The sequence below is a fragment of the Bactrocera dorsalis genome, chromosome 3 (assembly GCF_023373825.1).
Source record: "Bactrocera dorsalis isolate Fly_Bdor chromosome 3, ASM2337382v1, whole genome shotgun sequence".
Lineage (NCBI taxonomy): Eukaryota > Metazoa > Arthropoda > Insecta > Diptera > Tephritidae > Bactrocera > Bactrocera dorsalis.
This window is the reverse complement of record NC_064305.1, coordinates 53,137,935-53,165,335: the sequence shown is the minus strand read 5'-3', so window position 1 is coordinate 53,165,335 and position 27,401 is coordinate 53,137,935. Positions and strand designations below refer to the sequence as shown.

General features: G+C 36.5%; 1 protein-coding gene across 13 annotated transcripts; it reads right to left on the bottom strand.

Annotated features, from left to right (window-relative positions):
* Nucleotides 1-552: 552 nt before the first annotated feature.
* LOC105225416 (locomotion-related protein Hikaru genki) lies at nt 553-22,893 on the bottom strand. Of its 13 annotated transcripts, none has more exons than XM_011203861.4 (10): nt 22,750-22,893; nt 20,193-20,509; nt 10,211-11,410; nt 9,483-9,707; nt 8,640-8,737; nt 7,922-7,996; nt 6,354-6,690; nt 5,728-6,210; nt 4,214-4,396; nt 553-3,571 (listed from the first exon to the last, which is right to left on the bottom strand). In XM_011203861.4, the coding sequence occupies exons 2-10, from the start codon at nt 20,338-20,340 to the stop codon at nt 3,360-3,362; spliced, it is 2,961 nt and encodes a 986-aa protein (XP_011202163.2). In that variant the 5' UTR covers nt 20,341-20,509; nt 22,750-22,893; the 3' UTR covers nt 553-3,359. The 13 variants fall into 13 exon arrangements, with proteins under 13 accessions (XP_011202163.2, XP_011202166.2, XP_049306810.1 ...); XM_011203864.4 differs by having other exon boundaries at nt 20,193-20,368; nt 22,750-22,872; XM_049450853.1 differs by having other exon boundaries at nt 22,666-22,868.
* Nucleotides 22,894-27,401: the final 4,508 nt, after the last annotated feature.

Sequence of the window (27,401 nt, the reverse complement as noted above, 5' to 3'; positions counted from 1 at the left end):
TTTAAACTTACACACAAAAAAAAATTCTTTATTTGGACAATAATTTTAATCTGATTTTATTGAATAACTTTCCGTCGACTTTTGTTAGTTTTTTTAACTATAAAATTTCACTTTTTATAAAAAACCTTGTTGAATTTTTCTTATCCAAATATTTCTTTACAAAACAAAATCATTGGATCCCACATAATTTGTTAATCACTCGTGCCGATTGGTTGAGAGAAATGTTAAAAAACACCGTAGTGGTGCTTCGAAACACGTCTACGAAATCATAAACCCAAAAGAAAACATGAACCCATTGACTGTATGGGTATTTTAAAAGGACTCGATTCCAACAAAATTGGTTCGCGCACGAAGCCCTTTCGACCAAATGGTTGCAGTTTTTTGGATGTCACAACCATACCACAGGAACAAAGCGGAGTGTACATAACTATTTGTTTACCATTCGGCAACCTATGTACATACGTATACTGAAAAGTACGCTTACTTTTATTTCACGATACTTACCCATTCTTTCGGGTTTCTTTCACATGGCAAAATAAAATTCGTTCAGAATTCTCCTTTCACTTTCCTCAGATATGCACTTTATTTTCAATATATATTCGTTTCGCTATAATTCATTTTGTCTTTCTATTACAATACATTGTTATTACTTTTTTAAATATTTTGCCTTTAAATGATCACAAACTTTTACGATTCTTCGCCGTTTTCGCTTAAATTTCACTAATACTCACTTACATACATAAATAAGCTTAAATATATTATACAATACAATTGGTTTTGGTTTTATTTGGACAATTTAACTGTTATATATATATGTATACGTATATGTGTACATAAGTAGGTATTTATTTATAGAATATTTTAATATTTGAGAGAAAAGAAAACTTACTAAGTTGTGCAGTTTTAAGTTCAATTAGCTGAAATACGAGTATGTGGTCTACTTACTGCACTCATAAGCAACATGTGGAAGTTTCGTTACTTATTTGTGGGCATATATATGTAAGTATATTTGAATATACGAATGGTGTTTTTATTTGTATGCATTTAGGAGGCTTATAGCAATAATGCTCTTATTTACTAAAACATTATTGCTTATATTATTCAAGAAACAGCAAATTAATTAATTTCAAAGTGAAAGTTTGCAATTTCATTTGGGTTTTAATTCATTTCAAGTTTGAATAAATAGAGAGTTTACCATACAGTTAAGTTCATCATCATTGAGGCATGCATACATAACTATGATTTCATAAATTGAAACATATTCCTTTAATCGAATAAATTTATTAGAGCTTTAAAGCTTCTGTTTTCTCTTTGTTTAATAGGAATTTCATTAGTTGGAAGTTTGGTTTGCAATTTAATCTTATTATACAATATAAGGGACATAATACTATATATATACATATATATGCAATACCCGCCTTGTGGTCTGTTAATGAAAAGCTGTCCGGACATCACAAATGTGACATTAGATATATTCCAAATCAATATACTTGTACATATATATTTTTCTTTTTCTGTTGTTATACGATTTAAAATGTTGTAAATATATCAGCAATTATCCGTTTTTAATATAAGTTTTTAGTATCTTTTAATTTAAATTTAACAACGCTTATCCTAATAAATATTATCCTCTTTAATACACTGGAGCAGTAAATTGTTTCTTTGTAAGAACTAACATTTTTCCCAAGGTATATTACTCTGCCCAAAATGCTCAATTTCTTACAAATACACAGATACATTTTAAGATTTGATTTTTTTTAAATTGCATAAATCCGCTCACTGAAATATTATAAATTTTTTGTTTTTTTTTTTTGAGTGGTCAGTACACAACAAATAATCTTACAATTCATAACTGTATGCATAATTGTTGTAGAACAGACCAAATGTAATATAAACTTTTACAGATCAATAATTGCATGAATATTTTTTGCTGTATTTCGGAAAGGATTTCTACCCTGCAGGAAATTAAAAAAAAAATAACCTAAAATTTTTAATTTCCGGTAATAAAAATTATAAAAAACCGTTTTAATTCGAAAATTGTGTTGTCGATGAATTTCATTCTATTATTAAGTATGATATTTGCAAAACTTTTTTAATTCGTTTGGGAATCCTAGTGCATCGAATATTGGAGTTTGAAAACTAAATTTAAATAACATCTAACAACTAGTTAAAGTATTACTTTAAATACGGACGTGAATCAAACTTGGGTAGCTTAGATTGTATTTCCGATTCGTCATGTGGGCTGAAGCCTGGTGTTTAGAATAGATCTGTATGCATATTTGGATCACATAAAATAGGCTATTCAGTGTTAAATTATGTTCGTAAAGTGACGCTGGGCTTCAATATTTAACAACCGATTGAGTTCATAATTGGATCTCAAAATCTCACATGAAGTTCGAGTTTTTAAATATGCCAGATAGATGGTGTCATCTTAAAAAATCGTATTCCCTTTATTCCTACTAGGAACATGAATTAGAATAATGACCACTTATGACCAATAAAACAATGAAATACATCAATTTTTGTATTATAGTTGTTTAATCTGTTTGGTATATGTTAAACATATATTTTGGTTAACTGCTTTCATCAATGGATCAATGGATATTGATTGTAAGCAGTGTGATCAAACAATTAAAGAAATATGAACGCAGTTTTGAAAAGCAGTTATTGCAAAGAAACGAAATTCAGATTTGGATTAAGTTGTGTAAAATATTGGCTTGGCTATTTTCAGATTCAAAACACAAATATGCTAAAAAACAAAATTCAAATCCTATTTATCTAATCTATATTTATTTGTTGTTTTCGTGGAAACCGGTTATGTTAATGGAATTAGTAAGTTTACTAAGACCAGATGTCTGGACGAAGGGTTTGAAGCTGCTCGCAAAAACTTGTATAGTCTTACATACCATGAACATATAAAAAAGTAAGCATTAAAAAACTGACAGTTGGTACTATAATTCCTGCAGAGTAGATTTTCAAATACTTATTTGTGGATATTTGCATAGCTGCTAATGTACCATGCATGTATGTGTGTGTGTGTGCATCGTATATGTCCCAACCATTTACCCTAAGTTACACTATTCCATACATAATACGATGTGTGTGCGTGTATGTGCTGCTGTTTGGGTCGCCATAAATTTGTTCGCGTATTTATTCCTCGTGCGCTGTTATTATGGCCATACATACATACATATGTATGTATTCATTTGTTTGGTGTTATGTCTCTGCCATCTATGTACCTCTACATGAAGCTCTTGCTTGTGTTGCTAATAACGAAGCATGCTGTTTTCTTGTGGGTGGTGGAGTTGTGTGGACTCGTCAGATGATTCCGGCATCATCATGTCCGCCATTTTGATTAGCTACACTTCCTCATAGCTGCGGCACTTGGGAACCGGTCCGGACCAATTTCCATCCGGTTGACATTTTGGACGCTCTGGCGGACCATTCTCGCTGTACTGCACAAAACCGGGTCGACATTGGACGCTCAGGTAATCGCCGGAATCGTAATTGAATTTGAGTGGTGCTATTAAACCATTTGGCGGATCGCCGGGATAGGGGCATTGCGATTTGCCTGCACAGTCGATGTAGTAGATGACGGCGGGAGAGCAAGAGCAGAAAAAGATACACAGATTTGTACAAAGCAATGAGAATGAAGTTGATGCCTAAATGAATCTGATCAGGTATGTATATTCATACTGGCCTAACTTAAGAACACACATATGTTTGTATGTACATATGCAAATTCGTATAGTTACACATGCACTTATGTGAGTACAAACATATGGACGAGTAATCGGCTTTTTATTATGGCTCATTAGTTGATGGTCGAATTGTCAGCTGTTTGTTGTTTAACATTTTTGAAGAGAAATAGTGAATTGCAATAGTAAATGGCCAATTTTCCTTTGAACCGCCCAATTCTGCTTATATTGAGCTTCCTTTTCGCCTATTCGTGATTCTTATGTTTTGCCTTTTTTCTGCCAATTATTTTTAACACATACACACACACGCACACACAACGCCACTAAGCTTTGCATGTGTACTTTAAGGTTAAGGGTTGCATACATAGGTCTATGTGTGTGTGCGTGTTTGTGTATGCGTGTGAGTATTGAGTGAGTGTGAACAGATTCGCGCCTCTTCTACATTTTCAATTTAACACCATTCTTTTTGGTTTGATTGGTTTGAATATTGTTTTACTGCTAGCGGTATTACTTACAAAATGGTGGCGGATGTGACCAGAGTCCAGTTTCGGTGCAAATGATGCTCGGCTCGCCGACCAGCGTGTGTCCCTCATTGCAACTGAATGTGACCAAAGCGCCCACAGTCAGACGGCGCTGGTTCAGATTTGTGCCGCCTATGCGTCCATTTAGCGGCGCCACCGGCGTCGAACATTGGATGGCTGTTTCATTATAAATTTTTCATGCGCGTGATTTTTCATTTTGATGGGGTAGATGATGGGGTTGACGAGTGCAAGCGAGAAGAAAGAGAGTAGATGGCGATGATGCAGTGAAACATGTATGTTGCAATTTGAACAAAAAAAAAAACGAACAAAAACGCATCAAAACAATGAGGGAAACGTGGCTTACAACTATACTGCACAAAAAAAGAAAATACATGTCTACAGCAGAACTAAAAAACAACCAAAAATAACAAAAACAAAAAGGGTAATCACAAATGGAAAACATTAAGCTCTTGGCCGCGTTAAGTAAAGTGAAAATATGGTACGAGTAAAATGGTTTTTGTCGCCTTCCAACTTTCAACACTGCTGACGTTGACGCTAGTCATTTCTTGTTGAACAGCATCCACCGCTCGCGTTGCCTGTTTGAGTTGTCAATAAAGAATTCAATTATTCTCGTACTTTGCATGATGCTGACAACGCCAACAGCAGTCCCTACTCGGCAGTGGTTCTGTTTTTTTAGTTGGTTCCTTTGACGTGTAGGCAGGAATCAATGTCGCTGGGCGTTTGTGTTTCGGCTTTTGTGTTTCTTTGCCAATAAATTGATGTCTGTGGCCTTTTTAAATAACCCTTCTTACTTAAAAACTTTAACCCCCCGGGCATTTATAAATTACATGAAAATATAGATTGAAGAATACGAGTCTCATAAAAACCCATTTCAAATACTTTTTGGTTACAATCAACTGAATGTTGGACTTAAGTCACTCATTACCCATAGGTTTGTTTAGTTCCCCCCATTTTTTTTTATTTATCACATATTACGTTCAAAGATAATGCTATACTTTATAAATTGGTAATATATCAAATGTGACGATGCCGTTATAGCAGCTAATTAATTGAAGCAAGAACCTCCAAGATGGCTCAAAATTTACCAAACTAAATTTTTAAAAATGAAATGAAAGTAATAGTATTCTAAAAGAAAAAGAGCACCAGACATTTCCTAATTAAATGATAAATTAAAGGTTTCTCTAAGGAAGGTTGCCCTTAGACATAAAATTTGTTAGTTCCATTTCTCGGATCTCACAATTCAGTACAATTTACGCAGACTAACTTTCGGTGAAGACTGTGTACTTTATAGCTGACTTAGCTACCTAAACCCCTCAATACTACATACTATATATTAAATGTGTATGCTTACACGCGTGGTACTCGTCGCTTCTTTAGTGGAATAAATAAAAGCTAAATTAAATTTTGCAAAATATATAGATTTCAAGAAATTCACCTTCGTCTTTGAAAAGTCAAAGGTTTTTAAACACTTTGTGACAATTACTCACCTTTACATCGCGGTACTGGGCCACTCCACACGCCCGTCGGCTCACAGTCCAGTCTCGGCGGGCCGGTCAGCTTGAAGCCCCATTGGCATTTGAACATCGCCCGCCCCCACGCCGACGTATTTAGCTCGATCAAACTCAAATGTGGATCGTCCAACGCCAAACGGGGACACTGCACAGCCTGACAAGTGGGCGGCGGCGATGACCAATTACCCGAGGCTAAGCACGTTGCATTCGCAACACCATCGATGCGATAACCTGGAGGGCAGCGATACATGGCGCGCTGTCCGAGCTTATTACCCTCCAAGCGTAGCGTGAGCGGCGACACCGGTTCTGGTAGCTGCGGACATGTCGAGGTGGTCACAACAATTGCAATGCTATTGGTTAAACCCCGTGGTGACGTGCAGGTAAATGTGCCCGAATCGCTGTTTTGTATGTCCTTAATTGTCAAGCGATATCTTAAATTTTTGTCTTCGTGAGACCAGCCTAAAAAAAGGACAAAGGTCGTCAAATATAATATTAGAAAAACAATAAAAAAAACTAAAGTTTCTAGAATAGCTCAATGAAGTTCCTAAAAAGAATGAAACGTTTGATATTCTTTACACGTATACCTTTACATTTTTACTTACCTGTTATATACTGCCTGTACCAACTAGTCCATGTCCAATCGGGGATGCCACGCACCCGTGGATACATACAATCTAGTAAGATCGAACTCTGTGGCAGAACTGCCAGTACGCCGGATGGCTCAAATGCACCGGAACCATTGAAAACCTTAATGCGAATGGAGGGCGCGCTGTCATCGGAGAAATTGGTAAGTAATGTTGTGGGCACACAGGAGGGCATACGCGGTGCCCATAGCCCGTTTGAGCAAAGCACTCGAGATTCGCCAAGAAGCTTATACATGCCTAGATCTTTACAGCGAGCCTGTAATGAGTGTCCATGTGGCAAGTCCCAGCCAACATTCTGAGAGTGGCGAACGATTTGACAAATTGCATTTTGTTTTTATAATATACAGGGTTTATCATTAGAAGTATGTAGTAGAAATGTTGTCGTTTTATCATTCATTTTATAAAGTTGAAGAATATAGCACAAATAGTAACAGGCGCAGACAGATAGAGAGAAAAAAGATATAGAGATGAGCAAAAACACGAGCCAAAATGCAGATTACAAACGATAGCCACACAGGATGGCTTACAAGACAGTCTTGCAGGTGTTTATGTGATAGAAAAGCATACTTGGTAATCGATTATTGTGTCAGTGTTTGGTGCTTTATTCTGTTGTGAAAATTTTGGGCATCTAAGTTTTCAGTAAAAATCAGTGGTTGACATACATGTATTTTCTCCTATAAGTTATTAATTATAATTAAGTATGTAGACATATTTCATCAAATGGAACAAGCCACCTATTTATTAATTTTACTCAGACCATAGAAGTTTAAAACCTGATTATCCATATAGAAGTTTTTTTTTTTAAATTAAAATAATGTGGGTAAGTACCGTTTCCAAATCGGCATAAAAATTAAAATTTATTGTATTTTTCCCAAAAATTTTCGTTTATTCGGCGTTAATTACAGACTAAATTTTTTTTGCATATACGGACGATATACTTTGCATTAGGTACCTCGAATTATGTCAACCACTAATAATTCTTATATAGTTATATAATTAAAGAAAAGTTAAAGATGTAGTGCGAACTTTCGTACAAGTGTAAACTTTTATTAAGAGTCAATAAAGAGAGCCCTAAGCTCCTCGGTACGATGTTGAACTCTTGGGTGTCTGAGGGCGCAGGTCTATTTATTTAAGCGGCGACCTTGAAAAATGTTATGTGAGATGAAGTGCTTTGTGAATGCAAAATTAGTTACTCAGCTATCAAAAAAGTCGTCCAAAAGCAAAGCTAAACCAATAGTATTATTCATTACCAAATGCAAGCATCATCTACTTTGTACCCTCCCATTGCAGGGAATCTACTTAAAGTACTTTCATTTCACTACAAGGGTGCTCATTAATGCTTAACAGCCTTTTCCAAGCTCAACTCGTACACACACAGTGGTCACGCAAGACTCATGAGCATACGTGACTCGCTGCCATGTACGGCCATTGAGCCATTGAGTAGTGGGAAGCATGCGGAAGATGCGAGTGTAGAATAGGCGTTTTGCAACGATTCACTCGAAATGTTTTAAGACGTTAAAACTCACAATTTGTGTATTGGAAATAAAAGTCGATTTGGAAGTTCGATTGCGACGCGACCCTCTTATGGACGGTATCGGGGTCTGCAAGAAAGAAAATTAAATAAGACGAAAAGGAAATTTTGGTTTGCGCACAATACGCAAGAGTAACGCAAGAACGTACTTATAATGGGTGAGATAAAATCGGAGCGTGCTTATTAGAAATAACAAAAAGTACATACGAGGAATCAACATTTATATACATACATATATACATATATATAGAAGAAGTAGCGAGCGAAAAAGATATGGTGTGGATAAAAAGTTCATACATAGTTGAGTGCAAATATAAGCAAAATAGTTTGAAGAGATTTTAAAACTATCAACAAATGATATTATTTCCCACTGTGCTTAATTAATCAAGTTGACATATGTAGAGTATACTAAGTAATTTTCGCTGAAAAGCTTTTAACAATGAATAATTTCTAATAAATAGTTATACATGTATGTTTGTGTGAATATGTTCATTGAGCAATACTAATTGCAAATCTTTGCACTTTCAAACATTTGAAACTGTGGAAAATTTCTGAAATGCCTCATAAATGGTTGCGAATGAGCGTAAGAGTCAAACGTGTGTATGTTTGTATATGTATATGTAAAAATAACATTCCGACAGTTGAAAATGTGCCAAAGAACACTTTTATTTGCACTGTGTCCTTGTGTATTGCGGATATTGTTCTCAACTTACCACTGAAATGTTTCGATAGCTCAATAGCAAATGCGGCGGAATTCGATTCACATGGCAACTCTTGTACAGAGGCTGAAATTTCACATTTCCATTATCGTCTACAGGAATGGGTTACAAATTTGTGAGAAATTTTACAAAATAAATTACATATTGAGTGAACTGTTTCAGACTTTTATATAAAAAGTACGTATGTATGTATGTTACTGAATGTAGGAGCCAAGTGAGCATATGTACATATGTATGTATATCAGAGTTTTGCAATAAGTATTAGATATGTATGAACATGAGGTTTATCGTTGAAAAATTAAAACAAAATGTGTGCATGGTCAGTGTACTCATAAAACATTTTTATTTGGTTTCCATCGCTTTATTCCATCTACTGCAGTTGTAAATAGGTATGTTTCTATGTATTTATGTAAGTTGTTGAATTATAAGTATGTATGTATGTATGTTGTTGAATGCTGTATTTGCTACAATTATGCTTATATGTACGCATATATATTTGTTTAATCGCATATAATAATATATGGTTTAGAATCTCTGTGGGTATACATGTGATTGTTTTTTATTTTCTTTGAATTCTTTACCTTAAATTCTTTTTAAAGTGCACATAAATATTTCTATTGTGAAAATGTGTTATTATTCTATGTACTTATATTGTATATGAATGTATGTATCTACTTATGCTCCCACGTGTTAATTGCTAAGTATATATGTTTGCATTGCTTAATGATTTGTGTATTTGCTGTAACGTTATTCGAGTTGGTAATGTCCATGATGTTTTCGATACTTTGATGGAGCTGTGTGAGTGAATGTTGGTTTGTTGGCCTTTTCACCACTTACCCTCCTCATTAGTGGCGCATAAGGGACCAACCCATTTTCCTTTGACGCAACGTATTTTACACAATCTTCTATCGCCCAATGGTCCAATTTCGCCCGGGAAACGTATTTCAGATACTTCAGTGAATTGCTGTTGAATGTCAATTTCTTCCTCTTCATCCTCCTCCTCTTCTTCATCGGTTTCATCGGGATGTACGGGAGAATAACCTCCTTCTTCATCGTAAATACCTATGTAAAAGTACAACATTTATTTAAATTTTAGAGTGGAAAGTAATACGGATTTAGAATATTATGAACTTTTCACAATATGAGAAAACAAACGAAATATTTGCTTCAAAGTAAGCAGTAAGAGTAATTTTTAATTTAATAAATTTTTTAATGGAAACTATATGTACATATGTATAGAGTCGTCGGCAACGATAAGAATTCTCCACTACCGTTGAACGCTAGTCTGTAAGTACATATAACAGTTCAACCGCTCTCAAAGTGATCACCACCCTCTTTAATCACATCAGAAAAGTCGTGATGAATACTAAAATCAATTTTAAAACTTCAAAATCAACGATTCGCCTAAAAGAGGGTTTTAAGAGTCGGAAATGATTCTACATTAAATGAGTAGCCATCGATACACTTTTTTCGGTTTAAAGGACACTTATGAACTTGAGATGAACAATTTATGCTCCTCTAAATGCACTTAAATTAGTGAGATGACTCATGACTAATTGGCTTACCTTTATCTTTGCGACTTGTTGTTTTTGAGCTAGAATCTCCGCCGCCTTTGGGACGACTCAATGCGCCGGTTGTCTTGCCGGACTTGCGTTTGACGCGCTGCAGCGCCTCTGCGCCCGTCTCATTGCCATACACCGCCGGCACATCGCTATCGTCCAGCAGCTGCTCGTCAGTTATTTTATTAAACATATTTTTGATAGTTTTGTTATGGTCCCGTTCAATTCTTATCGTTTCCAAGTCGCTATTTTCTGCCGCATTTACATTCGATACCAAATCGTTGTAGCTGCCTGAAGCACTCGCTGTCATATCGGTTTTCTGCTTCAATGCTCCTGAGGCAGCGCGTCGATAACGTGAACTCGGGTTTAGCTCTCCATTCAGCATTCGCTGTTCACCTCGTTTTTCTTCGTGGCTATCACCTCGTCTACGATGATGTTTAGCATTGGGTTCTTTGGTTTGCATCTGCTTGTTCTCTACTACCTGCTTTGATAAGTTGTTGGAGCTTGCCTTTTTCTTTTTCTTTTTCGCTAAAGTTTGCTTGCACTGCTCTTTGTTTCCGACGTCAGTGCATGTGGAATTCTTTGCTTTCGTTTTATGCTTCAATTTATGCAACTTTAATCTGAGTTCGGCGTTGGGTGTACCCGACTCCAGTATGTCATCAATATGCACATAGTAAACATCGCCTTCAGCAGCTAATTTACTACCGCCCCATTTGTCCGTATCAGAAGAGGCGTCAGGATCATGATGGATCACCTGACGCTTGTATCGGCTGCCACGACCGCGTGTTTGTCCATTTTCGTTTTCGATACGGCGACGGCGTCCTGATCCAGAACGCCGTTTCTTGTTTAATTTCCGATTTTGGTTCCGTTTGGGTGTGCCATCTTCGGAGTCTTCCGCCTCGTCCTCCTCGTCATCGATGGCGGCGAGTGTGTCATCAGCACCGTGCACCCCTGCCAGGCCGTGCTGGTCATCCAGATCGACTTGGTAGGGATTAACGATAGCGCTCATCTTATTGTCTTTGACGCCAGGCTGACGGGCGGTAAGATCAATATTAATCCTTTCAACGAACTCTGCATCGGACGTTGTAAAGTCCTCTGGCAAATAAATCTGAGTTGTCTCGAATTTCGCATACGGTTGTTCAGTGGTTGTTTCCGGTCGTATGACAGTAAAGCGTATATCAGGCGCCTTACAGCCTGGTGAAGCATCTGTAAAAAAGTTCAAAGAATTCTTAGTTTGAAATGCTACTTTGTACATGTAGAATAAAGTAACACAATACAATGTATAAAGTTTTGTAATATTATTCTCATAGGCACTTAATTGAAATGTAGAACCAAAGTGCAATTAACCGAAGTACCAACGATTAGCTTCGAGTGTCAATGTGGAAACGCTTGAACACTTGCCTTTGAGTGAAGTAAAACCATTACAGATCCTCTACTACTGAACCCCCTGCTCTTTATACGGTTTATGAGGTGTGTTAAATTGAAAAATTAGGTTAAGTGGTTTCTATTGAATCAAAGTTACAAAAAGGGATAGTGGGGCTGAAATTTGAATACGTTTTTGTATTACTTGTATAAAACAGTTTATTTCCCAGACTATATACATAAATATGCATGTACATGTATATATGCATATTACTCTGTGATGAATGTGGACTAATGTCCTTTATAAAATATATATACATATGTATATAGGACCTCTACTGCAATGCCCACATTACAATCTCTAAAGATGTATAAAAAGAGGTACACTTAGATGACGAAAGGCGAAACAAAAAAAAACCATTTTGTCTCTGTTTTAAAAATATGTACATATAGTATATGTCACTATTTTTTAAATGAAAAATATATGTGTCTGTAGTGTGAAATTGTGTATTTTCAAGTTATGGCAAATTACAGTTTCGACACGTTGTCGAAGCCTCCCTGGTACTTAGTTAAGAATATTTTACAGCTATTGAGATGCCAAATATATATAAAAAGAAGTTTCCCAACAAAACAATTGATGAGGAAAATATGAAAAAAGCATTGGAGGATATAAAAAAAAAAAGGAAACACCAGCAAGCGCTGCCCGCAAATGTGGATTAAAGCGCACAACACTTATATCGCGACTATTAAAGGAGCAAACGAATGTGGGAGTTGTGAAGGATTAGCAGTCTAAATACTCGTCGAACCAAGTTCTTACAGCTGCGCAAGAAAAAGATTTAACGGTATATTTTAAAAAACTTCTAGTCTTCATCACGGGCTAACGTATGACCTGGCTAGACGTTTCGTTTTCGAATATGTTTCTAAATATAAAATAAAATATCCCGCAAGCTGGGACAAAGAGAAGAAAGCTGGATTTGATTGGTTGAAATGCTTCATGCATAGAAATAATGATTTAAGTCTACGAAAACCTGAAAACACCAGCATATCACGCCTTTTTGCATTTTCTCAGGAAGCGGTTTCTTTATTTTTTTCAAACTTAAAAAAAGTATACGATTTAAACAACTTTACTTCTGACCGAATTTACGACATAGATGAGACTGGAATAAGTACTGTTTTGGTTTCTCCTAAAGTAAGAATCACTCCATTTTTATATTTCAAATAACCTTCAAGCATCTGCAGAGCGGCGAAGTTTAGTAACTATGGTAGGGATTGTTAACGGATCTGGTAAGCATATTCCACCGATTTACGTTTTCCCTTGTAAGCTAAACAGCGTCATTTACAGTCGAGAAAACGGAATATGTTTACTATCTTTCCCACCTCATACCTCACACAAACTTCAGCCGCTTGATGTATCGGTATTCGGACCTTTCAAGGATTTTTGTAAGCAATCATTTAATGATTTTATGATCAACAATCCGGGAAAGAAAATCGAAATTTCTGATATAGCAAATCTAAGAAGGACTCCATTTTTGCGAGCTTTTTCTTCAGACAATATTATCAAAGGATATTCAGCCAATGGAATATTTCCATATAATTCATTAATTTTTCTGAGTGTGATTTTCCCATTCTGAAATCGAAATAAGCTCTGATGTTACCATCGAAACTAATCAAAAGGAACATATTAAGAATTGCTTGCCAACTGATGCTATCCGAAGGCCACCATCTGAACCGAATTGTTTTTCTCCAGAGGTTATCCGCCCGCTTCCCGTACTGAAGAAGAAGAAAATCTTGCCAAAGCTAAAGGTTTGTAAAAAAACAAAAACATTGCGCAATCCAAAAGCTAAAAAGCAGCGAAAGATAAGTCCATCATCCAGTGAAGACGGTTCCTACAGCTTGGCTGATTCTGACAAATCCTTTGAATTTGGTGACGATCTCAACAACGAGGAAACAGCTTTGGAGGTCACTGATGGAATTCCCGTTGAAAGCGAAAATCCCATGAATGAACATAAATCTTTAGAGGACGAAATGAATATTAAAGAGAATATATTTGTGCTGGTTAAATTCACGAACAAAACCGATTTATATTTCATTGGTGTAGTCGTAGAAGTGAATAGTTCTACGTGCATCGTAAAATTTCTAAGACGTCAGCTCAAAACGCAAATATTTTATGAACCTAATATCGAAGACAAAAGCTTGGTTTCCAAGCAGGACATAATGCGTACGTTGCCTACGCCTGAACATCCACCAGGAACTTCCCAAACACAAAGCAATTTTATTTTTAACGTTGATTTTTCAAATTTAGATGTGCGTTAAGGCTAATGTAATATTTCATTTTTATTAAGTTAAGTTATAAGTTTTTTTCTGTTCTTTTTATTGAAGTAAAAATATAAATGAATTAAAGATACCTATGCGGTATAATTTTCCAAAAACATGTTTTTTGTTAAAAATTTAACTGATATGTTCGATAAATGTCGGAGCCTCCCTTCAGTGTCGAAGGCTCCCAAACAGTTGTCGAAGCCTCCCTACTATATGGGTTTTCATAGTAACTTGGTTATAAGTTGGAAAACAAATGGAAGAGAAGACTAAATATGAAATAAAAGGGTAATATACATACATTCATATCAACAATAATTATGAGAGAAAGTATCTGCTCTTACTTTGGTTTCTCTAAAAAAAACGGATTTTCTCTTAACGTGTCGAAACTTCCCCCTCCTACCCTAAATATTTCAGACGCTAATATATAATTTTCTCTTTCAAATATCAGACTCACAGAAAGTGTTCCTATACGTTCATAGCTTACTCAATTTTTATACTCTTGCAACCAGTTGCTACAAACAATTATAGTTTTGTTGTTTGAGATATCTTGAGAAACTTGGTACATATGTATGTATGAAAAAATAAAAATCAAGTTCATACATAGATGGCCGAAATCGGACCACTGCCATGCCCACAAATCACCATTAACCGAAAACCTGTAATGTGCCATAACTAAGGACTAAACTAAGATACAAAACTTTAATTTGGCACAGATGATTGCAATAGCAAGGGGTACCTGTGGATAAAAAATTTTGAAAAAGTGGGCGTGGTCCCACCTCCTAATATGTTTAATGTGCTTATCTCCTAAACCACTAAAGCTACAACGACCAAATTTGCCCAGCACGAATATTAAAAGAACTCCTACCGATAGTAAGAAAATTTATCAAATTGGATGAAAACCCCCCTCACTTCCCATATAACAGTACTGTTCGAAACTACTATAATCAATAACTAAATGGTATGAGAAGGCAATGTAGGGGCCAAGGCAGAAATTGGACGATGGACGTGGCACCGCCCACTTTTTGTTGAAATCCCATATCTCGGAACCCGACTAACCGACAAAATTTGGACCGTGGCTTTCTTTTCATAATCCTATGTCACTCTGTGTAAATGAGTGAAATCGAACAATAACCACGCCTACTTTACATATAGAACAATTTTAAATTCCACTTGATTCATTTACTTTCCAGTAAACAAATCAAAAAGCAATTAATATAATGGAATTAAACTTTGCTCAAATAAAGCTCTTTAGTGTATGCCACCTTGCTACAAAATATTGTTCAAATCCAACCAAAACTGTTCATGACCCTATGTACCGAATATATATGTGGACGCCAGTACCTATAGTTGACTTTTTTCGAAAATATCAGTCAATGTGTGAGATGTGCAATAGAAATTCAAACAGAATCCTTTTCCTGTGGTAGTAATTTTGTGTATCCAAAATGAGTGGAATCAGGTCAATACTTCCCTGAGCCCCATATACTCGTACCTAATATACAGATTTTCGAACTTCCTGGTGACTTTATGCTGGATATATCCAATATTTGAGTTATCTCAATACAAATTTCAGAACGTATTTTACTCATAACAGTATATTATTGCGACTAAAATGGATACAATTGAGCGAAAACTTGACCAAGCCCCCATATAACCACTTCCTGGATTTTAAGTTATATATGGTGTATGTATGTATAAAATTGCTTAGATTCCAATCCTTTGGTTGACGTTTTACATCGTAAGACATTTCGCAGGCTTTGATTCCAACAAGTTGTAAGAGTATAAAATGTTCGGTTGCACCTTAATTTAGTCTTTTCTTACGTGTTAATTTTTATTTTCTAGACAGTATCGAACATCGTGGAGAGTCAATTCGGCGCCGTTTGCAGCAACTCAGACTGACGTATGGAACGATTTAGCGCATTTTAAGAATACAAAATACAGTTTGTGCAAGAATTGAAGCCACTCGATCTTCCCAAGCGATATCGATTCGCTCTATGGGCTCTTGAAAAATTCCAAGAATATCCGCCGTTTTCAAGCCAATTTTATTCAGCGAGGAGGCCTTATTCTGGCTTAATGGGTACGCAAAGAAACAAAAATGCTGCATTCGGGACGAAGAGCAACCTGAAAAGATTCAAGAGCTGCTATTTCATCCAGAAAACACAATTTGGTGTGATTTGTAGCAGTGTGGAATCATCGGTGAATGTATCTGCAAAAATGATGTCGGTGAGAACGTTATCGAGCCATAATAATCGACTTTTTGATGCCTGAAATTGAAGCTCGTGATTTCGGCGACTTTTGGTTTCAACAAGACGGCGCCACTTCACACGCATTGCATCAATTAAGGGATTTATTGAGAAATCACTTCGGTGAGCAGATAATTTAACGTTTTGGGCAGGTCTATTGGATCCTGTGATATCAAACCGTTGGATTTTTTTCTGTGGGGATATGTAAAGTCTAAAAACTATGTGGACAATCCCGCTTCGATTCAGGCTTTGGAACAAAACATGACGTGTGTCCTTCGCCAGTTAGCATTCGAAACGCTCATACGAGCCATCGAAAATTGAACTCAACGAATGAACCATCTGGAGGATGGAGTCATGTGTAGAAGTTCACTCAAGTGAGGAAAATTCTCTGATCGGCATTCACTTGGGAGTAGCCAGAAACGATTCTTTTACATATGGCTCAAGGAGCTCACGGCTTCTGGTCTTTGACCAAGTATCCTCTGGGGAGCCTTAGAACATCCGTTTGAAGGCGAGCTAAAGTGAGAAGGCCTGTGGTGGGGGGTTGTGCGCCACGTAAAAAGCAGTACCAATGAAATCTAAACGACAGCCTCGGATGAGAGACCCCCTTTTTGATAACGACCATGGTAAACGAAATAAGGACAATGATTTGAGGGCATGCACGTGGAATGTACAGTCCCTTAATTGGGAAGGTGCCACTGCCCAACTAGTTGATGTCCTTGTTATAGTGAAGGCTGACATCACCGCCGTCCAAGAAATGCGATGGACGGGACAAGGACTGAGGAGAGTAAGTCCTTGTGAAATTTACCACAGTGGTCATATAGAGCAGCGCAAATTTGGTGTGGGTTTCGTGGTGGAAGAGAGACTCCGCCGCCGAGTACTATCATTCACCCCGGTGGACGAACGTCTAACCACAATCCGCATCAAAGCGAAGTTCTTCAACATATCGTTGATTTCAACAACTCGGTAAAAGGGAACTGTGGGACGGCATTTCAAATTTCTTACGTACAGCTGCAACCGAAACCATTGGTTTTCGGAAAATGCAAAAGGACAGCTGGTACGATGAGGAGTGCCGTGTCGCAGCGGAGAGAAAGCAGACTGCCTACCTCGCAACGTTACAATCGACCACAACACGTGCGGGATGGAATAGATACCGAGAGTTGAAGAGGGAAGCGAGATGCATTTGCAGACAGAAAAAGAAAGAGGCCGGAATGCGTGAGAATGAAAAGCTTGACAAGCTGCCGGATCATACTCTTGTAGAACCCCCAAAAGTGATCGATACGCAAAGCATACTAAAATTATGGAGGGAACACTACTCCAGCCTGCTTAATGGCAGTGAGAGTACAACGCCAGGAGAAGACGAACCCGATTCCCCAATCGAAAGTACCGCTAGAAAATAAATTTGTGAAATTTTGTTTCTGTACCACTTTGTAAAGATGGACACATCATGTACTTTCTGTCAGTAAATAAGATGGTTAGCTAAAATAAAGTTAATATATAATTTGTATAATTTAATAATTGTTAATATCGAGTATTTTTTTTATAAATAATAACTTTATCGTTTTTGCCGTTGTTTGGTCGATAGTCACAAGTTGTACATTTACCCTCCCTCTATCGTATATTAATTTCATTTTGAGTGATTTACGCATTCATGGCACACGAAATGTAAACGCATGAGCGCACGCACACAACTAGAAAACAAATTACGTTAGTGCGCAAATTCCTAGCCGTGCCGGAGGGACCCATTTGACCTCGCTCTGTAAGAAACTTGCATGAGCCGCAACGGCGCGCCATCATATTAAATTTCAATATTGTTTTTGTATGAGTAGCAGAGTTCGGTTATGAATTCGCCGTAATGCAAACGGCCAAAAATTACGCACTTTAAAATTCATCAAAGTAATGAACAAAAATGGAATACTGCCCTTATGTTCCGAAGAGTCACTCATCGCGCATACATTGTTTCATTTCTGTACTCATTGGTGACGATTTTTATCCGGTGCTTTGTAACCTGTGTATGAATTGAGTTAATTTTGTTTTTAAATCGGCGCAGAATAATTTTTATACATACATAATGAAGGAACATTAATACAAAGAATAAGTAATCTTTGCAGTGGTTTTTTATTCCTATAGTTATTCCAACTTGATAGCAGGCTCATGGTACAATAATAATAAAGAACCGGTGATTAAAGCGTTATGAAAGCCAGAAAGTGTAAATGGCTACCCTCTGCTACTGCTTCTATTTATTTATTTATTATACATACTCATACAATATACATTGTAGAATTGAATGTATTTTCAGACATTTCAAATACTTCGAAACCACTGCAGTGATTTCGGTCCCCTCCTGCAAAGTTTTAACACAATGAATGCCGTTGGAGTCAAATTGTCACGAAAACGTTTAAGCAGATATAGAGACAATTTGCAAAAAAATCAGATTATTATCAAATCTAATTATTATAAAAAACCGAGTTTGTTATTGCTTTCATTGCTTAGAGTTCATAAAAAGCTTTATTATAGCAAAATTAATGGTAACAAAGTCAAATGGTAAACAGCAGTGGCGTAGCTACTACTTCGGGCGCCCGGGGCCAAGGATGTTCTGCCGCCCCCCTTTATCTACCTATCTACCTACCTACAAGTTTCATGAGGTGGTTCGAACAAAGGTGAATTTTTACAAAATATCTTCGATATTAAGTATATAAAATTTAGGAACTAGAAGCCACGCAAATTCTGAAGTTCCAAAATTCTCACAATACGGATTTTGAGGAAATTGATAGTAAATTTACAAGACATCTTATTGAAAGCCATATAAAAAAAATATTTTCGCCCTATATCTTGTACACTTTTGACACAATTTGCAGGAATTTTTGCCCGAATTGGAATTTTTAAATACCATTTTTGAAAATTTGGAGAAATAAAGTATTTGTTGCATTCAAAGCATAGGGTAACTGTGAGAGTGACACGTCGCGACGACAAAGTAAAAATAGCTACGCCACTGGTAAACAGGTTCTCAGTCCATGAATTCTACATTCTCTAAAAGTTAGATCTTCGAAAAGAGCGAAGATAGTTATGCTATCTGTGACTAGAGTGTACCTAAATTGTATGATAATTATGTTGCCGCTAAGCTGAGATTAAACAAATTTCTGCACTTTGTTAATTTTTCAAATATGAAACAAGAAAATCTTCAAATCAATGACAGATACTGCGCAATGTCCACAAGGACGTTAGCTCTCAGACACATGTGGGAATATTGAAACTATGGAATAATAATAAAGTTGAGCCATCTCTTGGCAAACCGTACGAATACACATAAGGTATCTACCAACAAGAACGATGTGATGTTAAAATTAAATAAAACACTCAAATTTGATAAAAATGGGATTTGTTCTTTTTTGTTATGCAGATAATTTAATGCCATTTGTGATTTGAACAAAATATCGGCCAATATTCGATGACAGGGCGCAGCATTTCGGCTGTAGTGTGTTGTCTTCGACCTTCTCCAGCGTTGCTGTTTCACTGGCATAAATATTTCATTTTAACTGACTCGTAGAGAAATTCATCTAGAGGTGTTAAGTCGCATGATCTTGCCGACCATTTGACTTACCCTTTTCTCGAAAATAAGGTGTCGCCAAACTTTGCACGCAATATGTCCATGTTTAATCGTGAATCATGAAAGAAATAAGCCGGATGATGCCGCCATACCACAATCCACACCAAACATTTATTTTTTAGGGATGTAATTACGTTTTCTGACCCACACGACTATTGGGATGAATGGCGACAGTTTTGTTTGTTGACGAAGCCAAAAAGCCCTTTTTCTGGGATAACTTCCAAGCGTTGTATCAAAGTGAAACATGACACAATAAAATAACAAACTTTACTGAACACACCGAAAACATTCGACACAAAACCGGAAACAAATATGGCGGTTACGAGCTATTAACATCACGTCTTCCCTATTGGTAGACGCCAAGGATATAAACTCAGTATATAAGTGTTAAATATAGTTAAAATAAAATATCTGTTTACGTCCTATAAGCTTTGAGTTCTATTAAAATATTTTCTAATTCACATACCTGGTTCTGGTGTTGTTGTTTGTTCATTTTCGGTCGTCGCGGTTGCAGTCTTATCCAAAGCAATAACGAAGAAAATTAGCAGAAAAAGTATCCACATCGGCTTATGCCGCAGGTGTTGCAAACTTTTTTGTGCAGTTATTGATAACATTTTTTTGTTTTTAGTTAACAAAAGCTTTCTGCAGTGTATAGAATTTCGCACTTCATAAATTATTAATTTATATTATATTAATATTTCGATAATATTGCTTACATACTTAGTACGAATTTGCAAAGAATATTTTTATGTAACACTTTATTATTTACAGCCTTTTAATAGCCTAAAGATGTTTAAAAAAAATGTATTTTTATATCTTTTCGCATCCTTCACTTATCCTGCTTGAGACATTGATAGCTGAATAAAGCACTGAAAACCGAACTGGCTAAAGAGATGGAATGTTGTCAGTGTCTTCATTAATTACACCCACATATTACAACGAATTGAACAATTTATAAATAGGGTAAGTATAACGTGCAATTCACAAGAACTACATTGTAAGGCAGATATGCGAAAAAATATAACACAAACTATAATTTAGCGCATTTTATATTCATAGAGATATTTGCAGTATTTCTATTTCGCCTGAGCTTTTAGGGATATATTTAATTCAAAAGTCACCTTATTATGTTTCGATTTTTTTTCAGACACAGTGTTTGTATACTCTGAACAGGGTATTTTAAGTTTGGCACGAAGTTTGTAACACCCAAAAGGAAACGTCAGAGACCTAATAAAGCATATATGTATATACAAGTAGATGATCAATGTAACGAACTTGGTCTATTTAGCCATGTCCGTCTGTCCGTCCGTTCGTTTATATATATACGAACAAGTCCCTCAGTTTTATAGACATCGATAAGAAATTTTGCACCCATCAGTCTCTCACCAAAGAGCTGATCATTTGGGGGAATGTCCGATAACGGACTATTATAGTATATATCTGTCATACAAGTTGAATGATCAAAATCCATTTCTTGTATGGAAAATTTTTCAATTTAAAATATATGTCTTTACAAAATTTACGTAGATTATTGTCCAAGACAACAAATTGTTTAAATCAGACCACCATAGAATATAACTGCCATAGAACTGACTAAAAATCAAAATAAAGTTCTTGAATGGAATCTTTTGCATTGGTGAAGGATATTATAGTTTCGGTGCAACGAAATTAATTTTTTTTCCAGTTTATTAATGATTTGACGGTTTGTTCAAGTTTTAGAAAAAAATACGGCTGTTGTGTTTTTTTTTGTGAGTCGATATTTTATAATGCAACAACTTTTGTGCATTAAAAATGTCAGTGTTTATGTTAAAGGCTAAGTAAGTCTATGATTCTCTTCGCAATAATTGCTACAATTGCAGGAAATCAAACACAGTAAAAAAAACTTTAACTATAAAATCCCGTATCGAAACTCTTAATGATGCCTTAATAATATTCGTAAGATAACAAGAGATAGTTCTTCAAACAAAAATATACCCGTCTAGTAGCTTGTTCGGGACCAAAATAGTTCCACATAAAATTATAAACGCAGAAAAATTTACGTCTTTAAATTATCAAGGAAATTTCTTCAAAGAGTTTTTAGTGAATCTGATAGAATATGTTTTAATTTGGTTCAACAAAGCTTGTACATATAATGATCAAGTGAAGTTCGCTTATTGATAAATTCAGTTTATATAATATTTTAATCTATTATTTAATGCTTTAATATAAAAGGTCTCTATTGAACTGGTTCCCAAGTATGTTTATTTACTCAAATGAGCACAATTCCGACACTTTGATATCCCAATCAATTCTTTAGCTTTGTTTGCCCAAAGGTTTGCCGCTTGAAATGCTCGAGTGCCTAAAAGTATGCTTTAATGTTAAACGTTTAGTAAAGCGTCTGTGTTGATTGTTATACAACTTGGCGCACATATGATTTGCGAGAGTGAAAATAACTGCTCACACACACTCAGACGTTCGCACATATCCGAAATACGCGGTGATGTAGAAATGCCCGAAACAAAGGAAAAATCCACTTTAGTTACAAACAAATTCGAAACACCATTCACACTTGTTATTTATATATACAATATATGTACAGGTACATGTAAATATGTTTATATTTTTCTTGTGTTGTTGTACAAAAGGGCACATATACTCATACAACTACACGCATTAAATTTGTATGCATGTGTGCATGTGCTCATCAAATATTCACTTGTGTATATAACAGTAAACGTAGTATGTAACTTTATGGATTTTATTCCTATTATTTTACGGCTGCTGCAATTTGCTTCCAGTTTCTTTTCGTGGGAAGAAACATACAATAGCAAAGAATGCAGGAAAATTGAAGGGATTGGTTCAAATATTTTCACGCATTAAATTTGGAAATTTACTTTTTATTTTCATTGTTCATCATACAGCATATACTGATTTCATATTTTAATCCATATTTCCCATACCCGCACACACATACGCAGTTATTTCACCTTCTCATCTCAAGTTGAGATTTGGCTGATTATAGGAATATCCAAATTTTTGATTACCATAAATTTTCAAGAAATTTTTCTATCTTCTTTAATTTTGTAAGTTCACATAACACTTTGCACTATTCGACTTCTACGCCTTTAACCGATCAGCTCGAATCCGCAACACGAACTGAAATCGAAAGCTGTTGATGTGCTTCATTTATACACATCCACATTTCTTTATTTCCGCACACGAATATGAACGCAGTTGTTCGTCCTGCCGTAAGGACATGCGTCCTAGAAATGCTTTTCCGAACTAACAACCTCTCTTTTTATTGAAAAGCTTCCCATTTAGAGCTTTTGTGAGAACATTGTCCTTCCTTCCTGCTCCACACGTCAGTTTGAAGATTCCCCCTTGTCTGATAACCTCTCGTCGCTGTTTCATTTGGCAGTCTGCCGGTATTTGTTTATTTTGAACATTTTACACAGGCGGCTTTTTAGGCGCCACCTGATCGGCTTTTAACAGCAAAGCGCCAATAGTTTGGCAATAAAATTTCAGTATAGCCAGACGGTGGAAACATCTTCATCTTTGCTCTCGACGTTCGGGTTGTATTCAGCAACAACTCATTGCCGATTGGCGATTTTTATTTCTACTGACTGTCCCATTATTTTAGAAGTGTGATTTTTGTTCATGCTTCATTCAATATTAATATACATATGTATATCGATGTTGGTATAAAATGGTTGTTATGGGTATGAGAGAAGGTCCGATTTAGAATCAATTAATAAAATGTATTTTATAATCTATTTTGAGTTTATGCTACATTAAACGCTATGTTTACTTATCTCTTTGCTATTTGAAATCTTACAGTTTATCTTTAATCCGTTATTCCTTAAATGAGATATGACTTGATATAGTACTCCCAAACACATTTATACAAAGACACTTATTTTTGGCTCTTTTCCTACATCTCCTTCTTAATCTTAATTATGTTTATGTAAACACATAAAGTTGAAAGCTACCCCAGGGGAGGATTTAGATACACATATTCGTCTTCTCTTTTGCAATTAAGTGTAGGAATGCTATTAATATTTTTAAAAAATTTAGTCGGTAGTTGTGAATTTCGAAATAATTATACGCTTAACGGGACAATTTAAGTTTTTCACGAAGTTTTAACACCCAAAAGAAACGTAAGTCTATAAATAAATGATCAGCGTGCGGAGCTAATCGATTTAATCGTGTCCGTCTGTCTATCCTTCCGTCTATATACATATATAGGAACTAGTTCTTCATTTTTTGAGAAATCTATCTGATTATTTGCACCTGTTCTTTTCACTACTAATTTGCCGGAACGGCCTATAGCGGACCACAATATCATATAACTGTCACACAAATTGAACGATCGGAACAAAGTGCCTGTAGATCGATCCGTCTATCGGTGCAAGCTCTAAATGGAGGCAAAGTTGAGAAACTTCGTACACAAGTTCCTTGGCAAAAAATTGAGAACGCATTCATAGAAGGGCGTAATCGGACCTAATCGAAAACCTATAAAGTGTCGTAACTCAGCACTAAATTAAGTTATAGAACTGTAATTTGCACAGGGGATCGCAAGCAATTAGCAAGGTATACCTGTGAACCAAATTTTTTTAAAAAGTGGGCCTAGCCCCGTCCTATAAAATCTTTAATAGGGATATCTCCTAAACAACTAAAGTTTCATTACAATTCACTTTGCACAAATAATGCTTTTGAAGTGTGTTAGCTTATGGCTAAAAACTATCCCAATCGGACCAAAAATTTTCCATGTCCAGTGAGTATTTCATCACATGAATTTATGGCGATGATTGCCTATCCCGTAGCAGAGTGCACGAGTGGTTTCAACGTTTTCAAAGTGGTCGTGAGGACATAAATGACGATCAACATGTGGGCCAATCAAAATCCGTGATCACCGGAAATTCCATCGAAACTGTGCGTGAATTCATCAAAAATCAGCCGAAATCATCATTGAAATTCATAGAAACGGAATTGAACATCTCTAAAACCTCGATTTACCGCATTTTGACCGAAGATTTGGGCTTACGAAAGGTGTGTGCACAGTTTGTTCCGCACAAATTGATTGACGACCAAAAATTGCTCAGAATCCAACGTTCAAAGGACGATTATTTGACCAAAAATCACATTTCCCCTTAATTACCTGATATGGCACCGTGCGACTTCTTCCTTTTCGGAAAAATCCATTTGCTCATGAAAGAAAAACGTTATGCAGCGTCGAGGCCATTCAAAACTGTCATAATGGCGGCCACACTTATGCTTTTTGAGCCTACATTAACCAGTATAAATGCCAAAAGTAGCCGGAATTTATCCCTTGGAGGGTTGATTACGCTTTTAAACCTCGTGAGATTGTAACCACACATTAGCAACTTCGCCTGACGCATGCCTCTAAGTTTTTGCCAATATCTTTCTCAGTCCACTCTCTTCTCCTTGAGGAGCAGTTCCTTTATGGTATAGGAACCGACCACAATGTCCCTTAGCAGTAGATGAGGCGTGAAGTAACTTTATTAAACCTTACTGCCGATAGTAACTTTAAACTTCCTTGTGAAGTTTACCATTTTGGTATTGTTATCCCTCGTGAGAAGGGCCATTGGTGTTTCATCACATTAGACCTTCATTTACAAGGACTAGATTACCTTCCCTCGGTCACATCCTTCTGCTCTCATTTGAAGCATTGTATGTTTAGCTAGAGGAGTGTGACTTTCAGCATGACCTGTATTGCTGCCGTCGGAGACGTACACATTGTACCCGATTCCCAGGCACAGGCAAGTCTTTGTAGTCTGCAGTAAATAATTTAGACTTCCGAATCGAAGCGATCAGGCTTGTGTGCGACCACGGCTGGAATATGATGGTCCCGAAGTATGCCCGGGAAATGCGTAAGCTGCAATGCCATAGCTCTGAACGTAAAGTTCTAATCAGATTTCTTGTTAGCTAATGATGTGCCTTACCTCTAGCCAAAGTCCTGTGCATCCTGCCTAAACTGTTTTCGTTTGCATACCTAATCTCTTTGTTGCAGATGGTTAGGTTAAATTTGTATTTCGCCCGGTTCCAGTGCCGGATTAAGTTAGCGCGGGGCCTTTAGCAAATTTTGTCAAGGGGCCCTTGGTTTGATAAAGTTTTTTGTATTTATTATGGGCAAATTTAGAGATCATACTTTCAATATCGACTTCTTTAAGCAACTTATGCTCTGTATTCAACAAAGTGAGGTGATTAAGACGTTCTTTGTCCATCGTGTTCCTTAATTCATTTTTAATACATTTTATGTTAAAAAAGACCGTTCGCGACTGCAGTTAACGATCATGAGAAATAAGTAAATTCGCAAAGCAATTTCTAAGTTTGAGACACTCGATTCTAAAGAATTATTAAATAAAAGTTTATAATATTGCTGTTTCAGAGGATCCTGCTTCTTGCTGTCAATAACAGTAGCCACATCTATTTTCAGCATCTCTGCACTAATTCACCGCCTAGGCTGTGCTCCAAATCATCTTCGTACGTTATCAATAATGACAATAAACACAAATTCGAAACGTGTCCAGGTGTTTGATTTTTAACAAAGTCATCGAGTGTAGTAGAGCCGCTGAAATGGTCGTAGTTTGTATTTCGCTTGATTCGTAGTGATATCTGTTGCTGGCATTCTTCACGGTATGTCAGATCTTTGACTCTTGGCTCAATATCTGAAAAAGTGGATCGCATTGCTTGGACGAAGTCATATAATGATTCATAAGGGCGTATCCCGTATTAAGATCTGGATCAGACGACTCCAGCGAAGGCGTTCTAGGATTTCGTTTCACGTAATTGTCATTATTCCCTTTTCTAACTTATTCATCGTTAAAAGTAGCCCGTAACTTTATTACGGCACTCCGCTTTTTGATCCACGTTATTGAAAATGTCTTCTAATACTTGCTTAATAGTGATAAAACCGCATAAAAGTGCATTCGTAGCATCAGTTCGGGCTGACCACCTAGAATAGAATAGAATAGAATTAATCGAGGTATGCACTGCGACCTTGGGTCTATTGTGCCCTCTCCTAACTCACAGGAACTCAGCAAGCCCCAACAAATCGATAAATTCTAGTATTTTGCTGGGAGCTAGTGAGTCGATGTGATCCCTATCCGGAAATATAATTCCAAGGGCCTTAGATCTGCGTTTGCAGACTGCAATGCAGTCGATTAGCAGGTGCTCCGGGGTTTCAGGTTCCCTGTCGCAGAACCGTCAGTAAGAGCAAGAGGCAAGTCCTAGGTTGAATAGGTGCCTTTTCAACTTGCAGTGGCCGGTATAGAATGCGACCAAGAGTCTGAGTTTGATCCTTGCGAGGTTGATTATCGATCTAAACCTCTTGACCACCTAGTGTCCGATAACCGTTTCAAAATCGGAATTTTTGAAGTAGAATCTTTAAGTGCGTTCGTAAGACGACCCCATCGATAGGTAGAAGCGGAAAAAAATGTATAGAGGTTTTCAATGAACTCGAAGAAAAGTAATGTTTCTGTACAGCAGTCTGCAGTGCACTTAGCAACCAAATTTAATGAATGTACAAGACAGGGAATATATTCTGCATACTTATTTGTTTTCTTAAATCAGGCTTCAGTTGATGTATTTCCCACTCAGTTGATCCAGTATGCTTTGTTTATAATATGAATAGTTCATTTTCAAATTACCCGCCTTTTTACTTGAGACTCTGAAA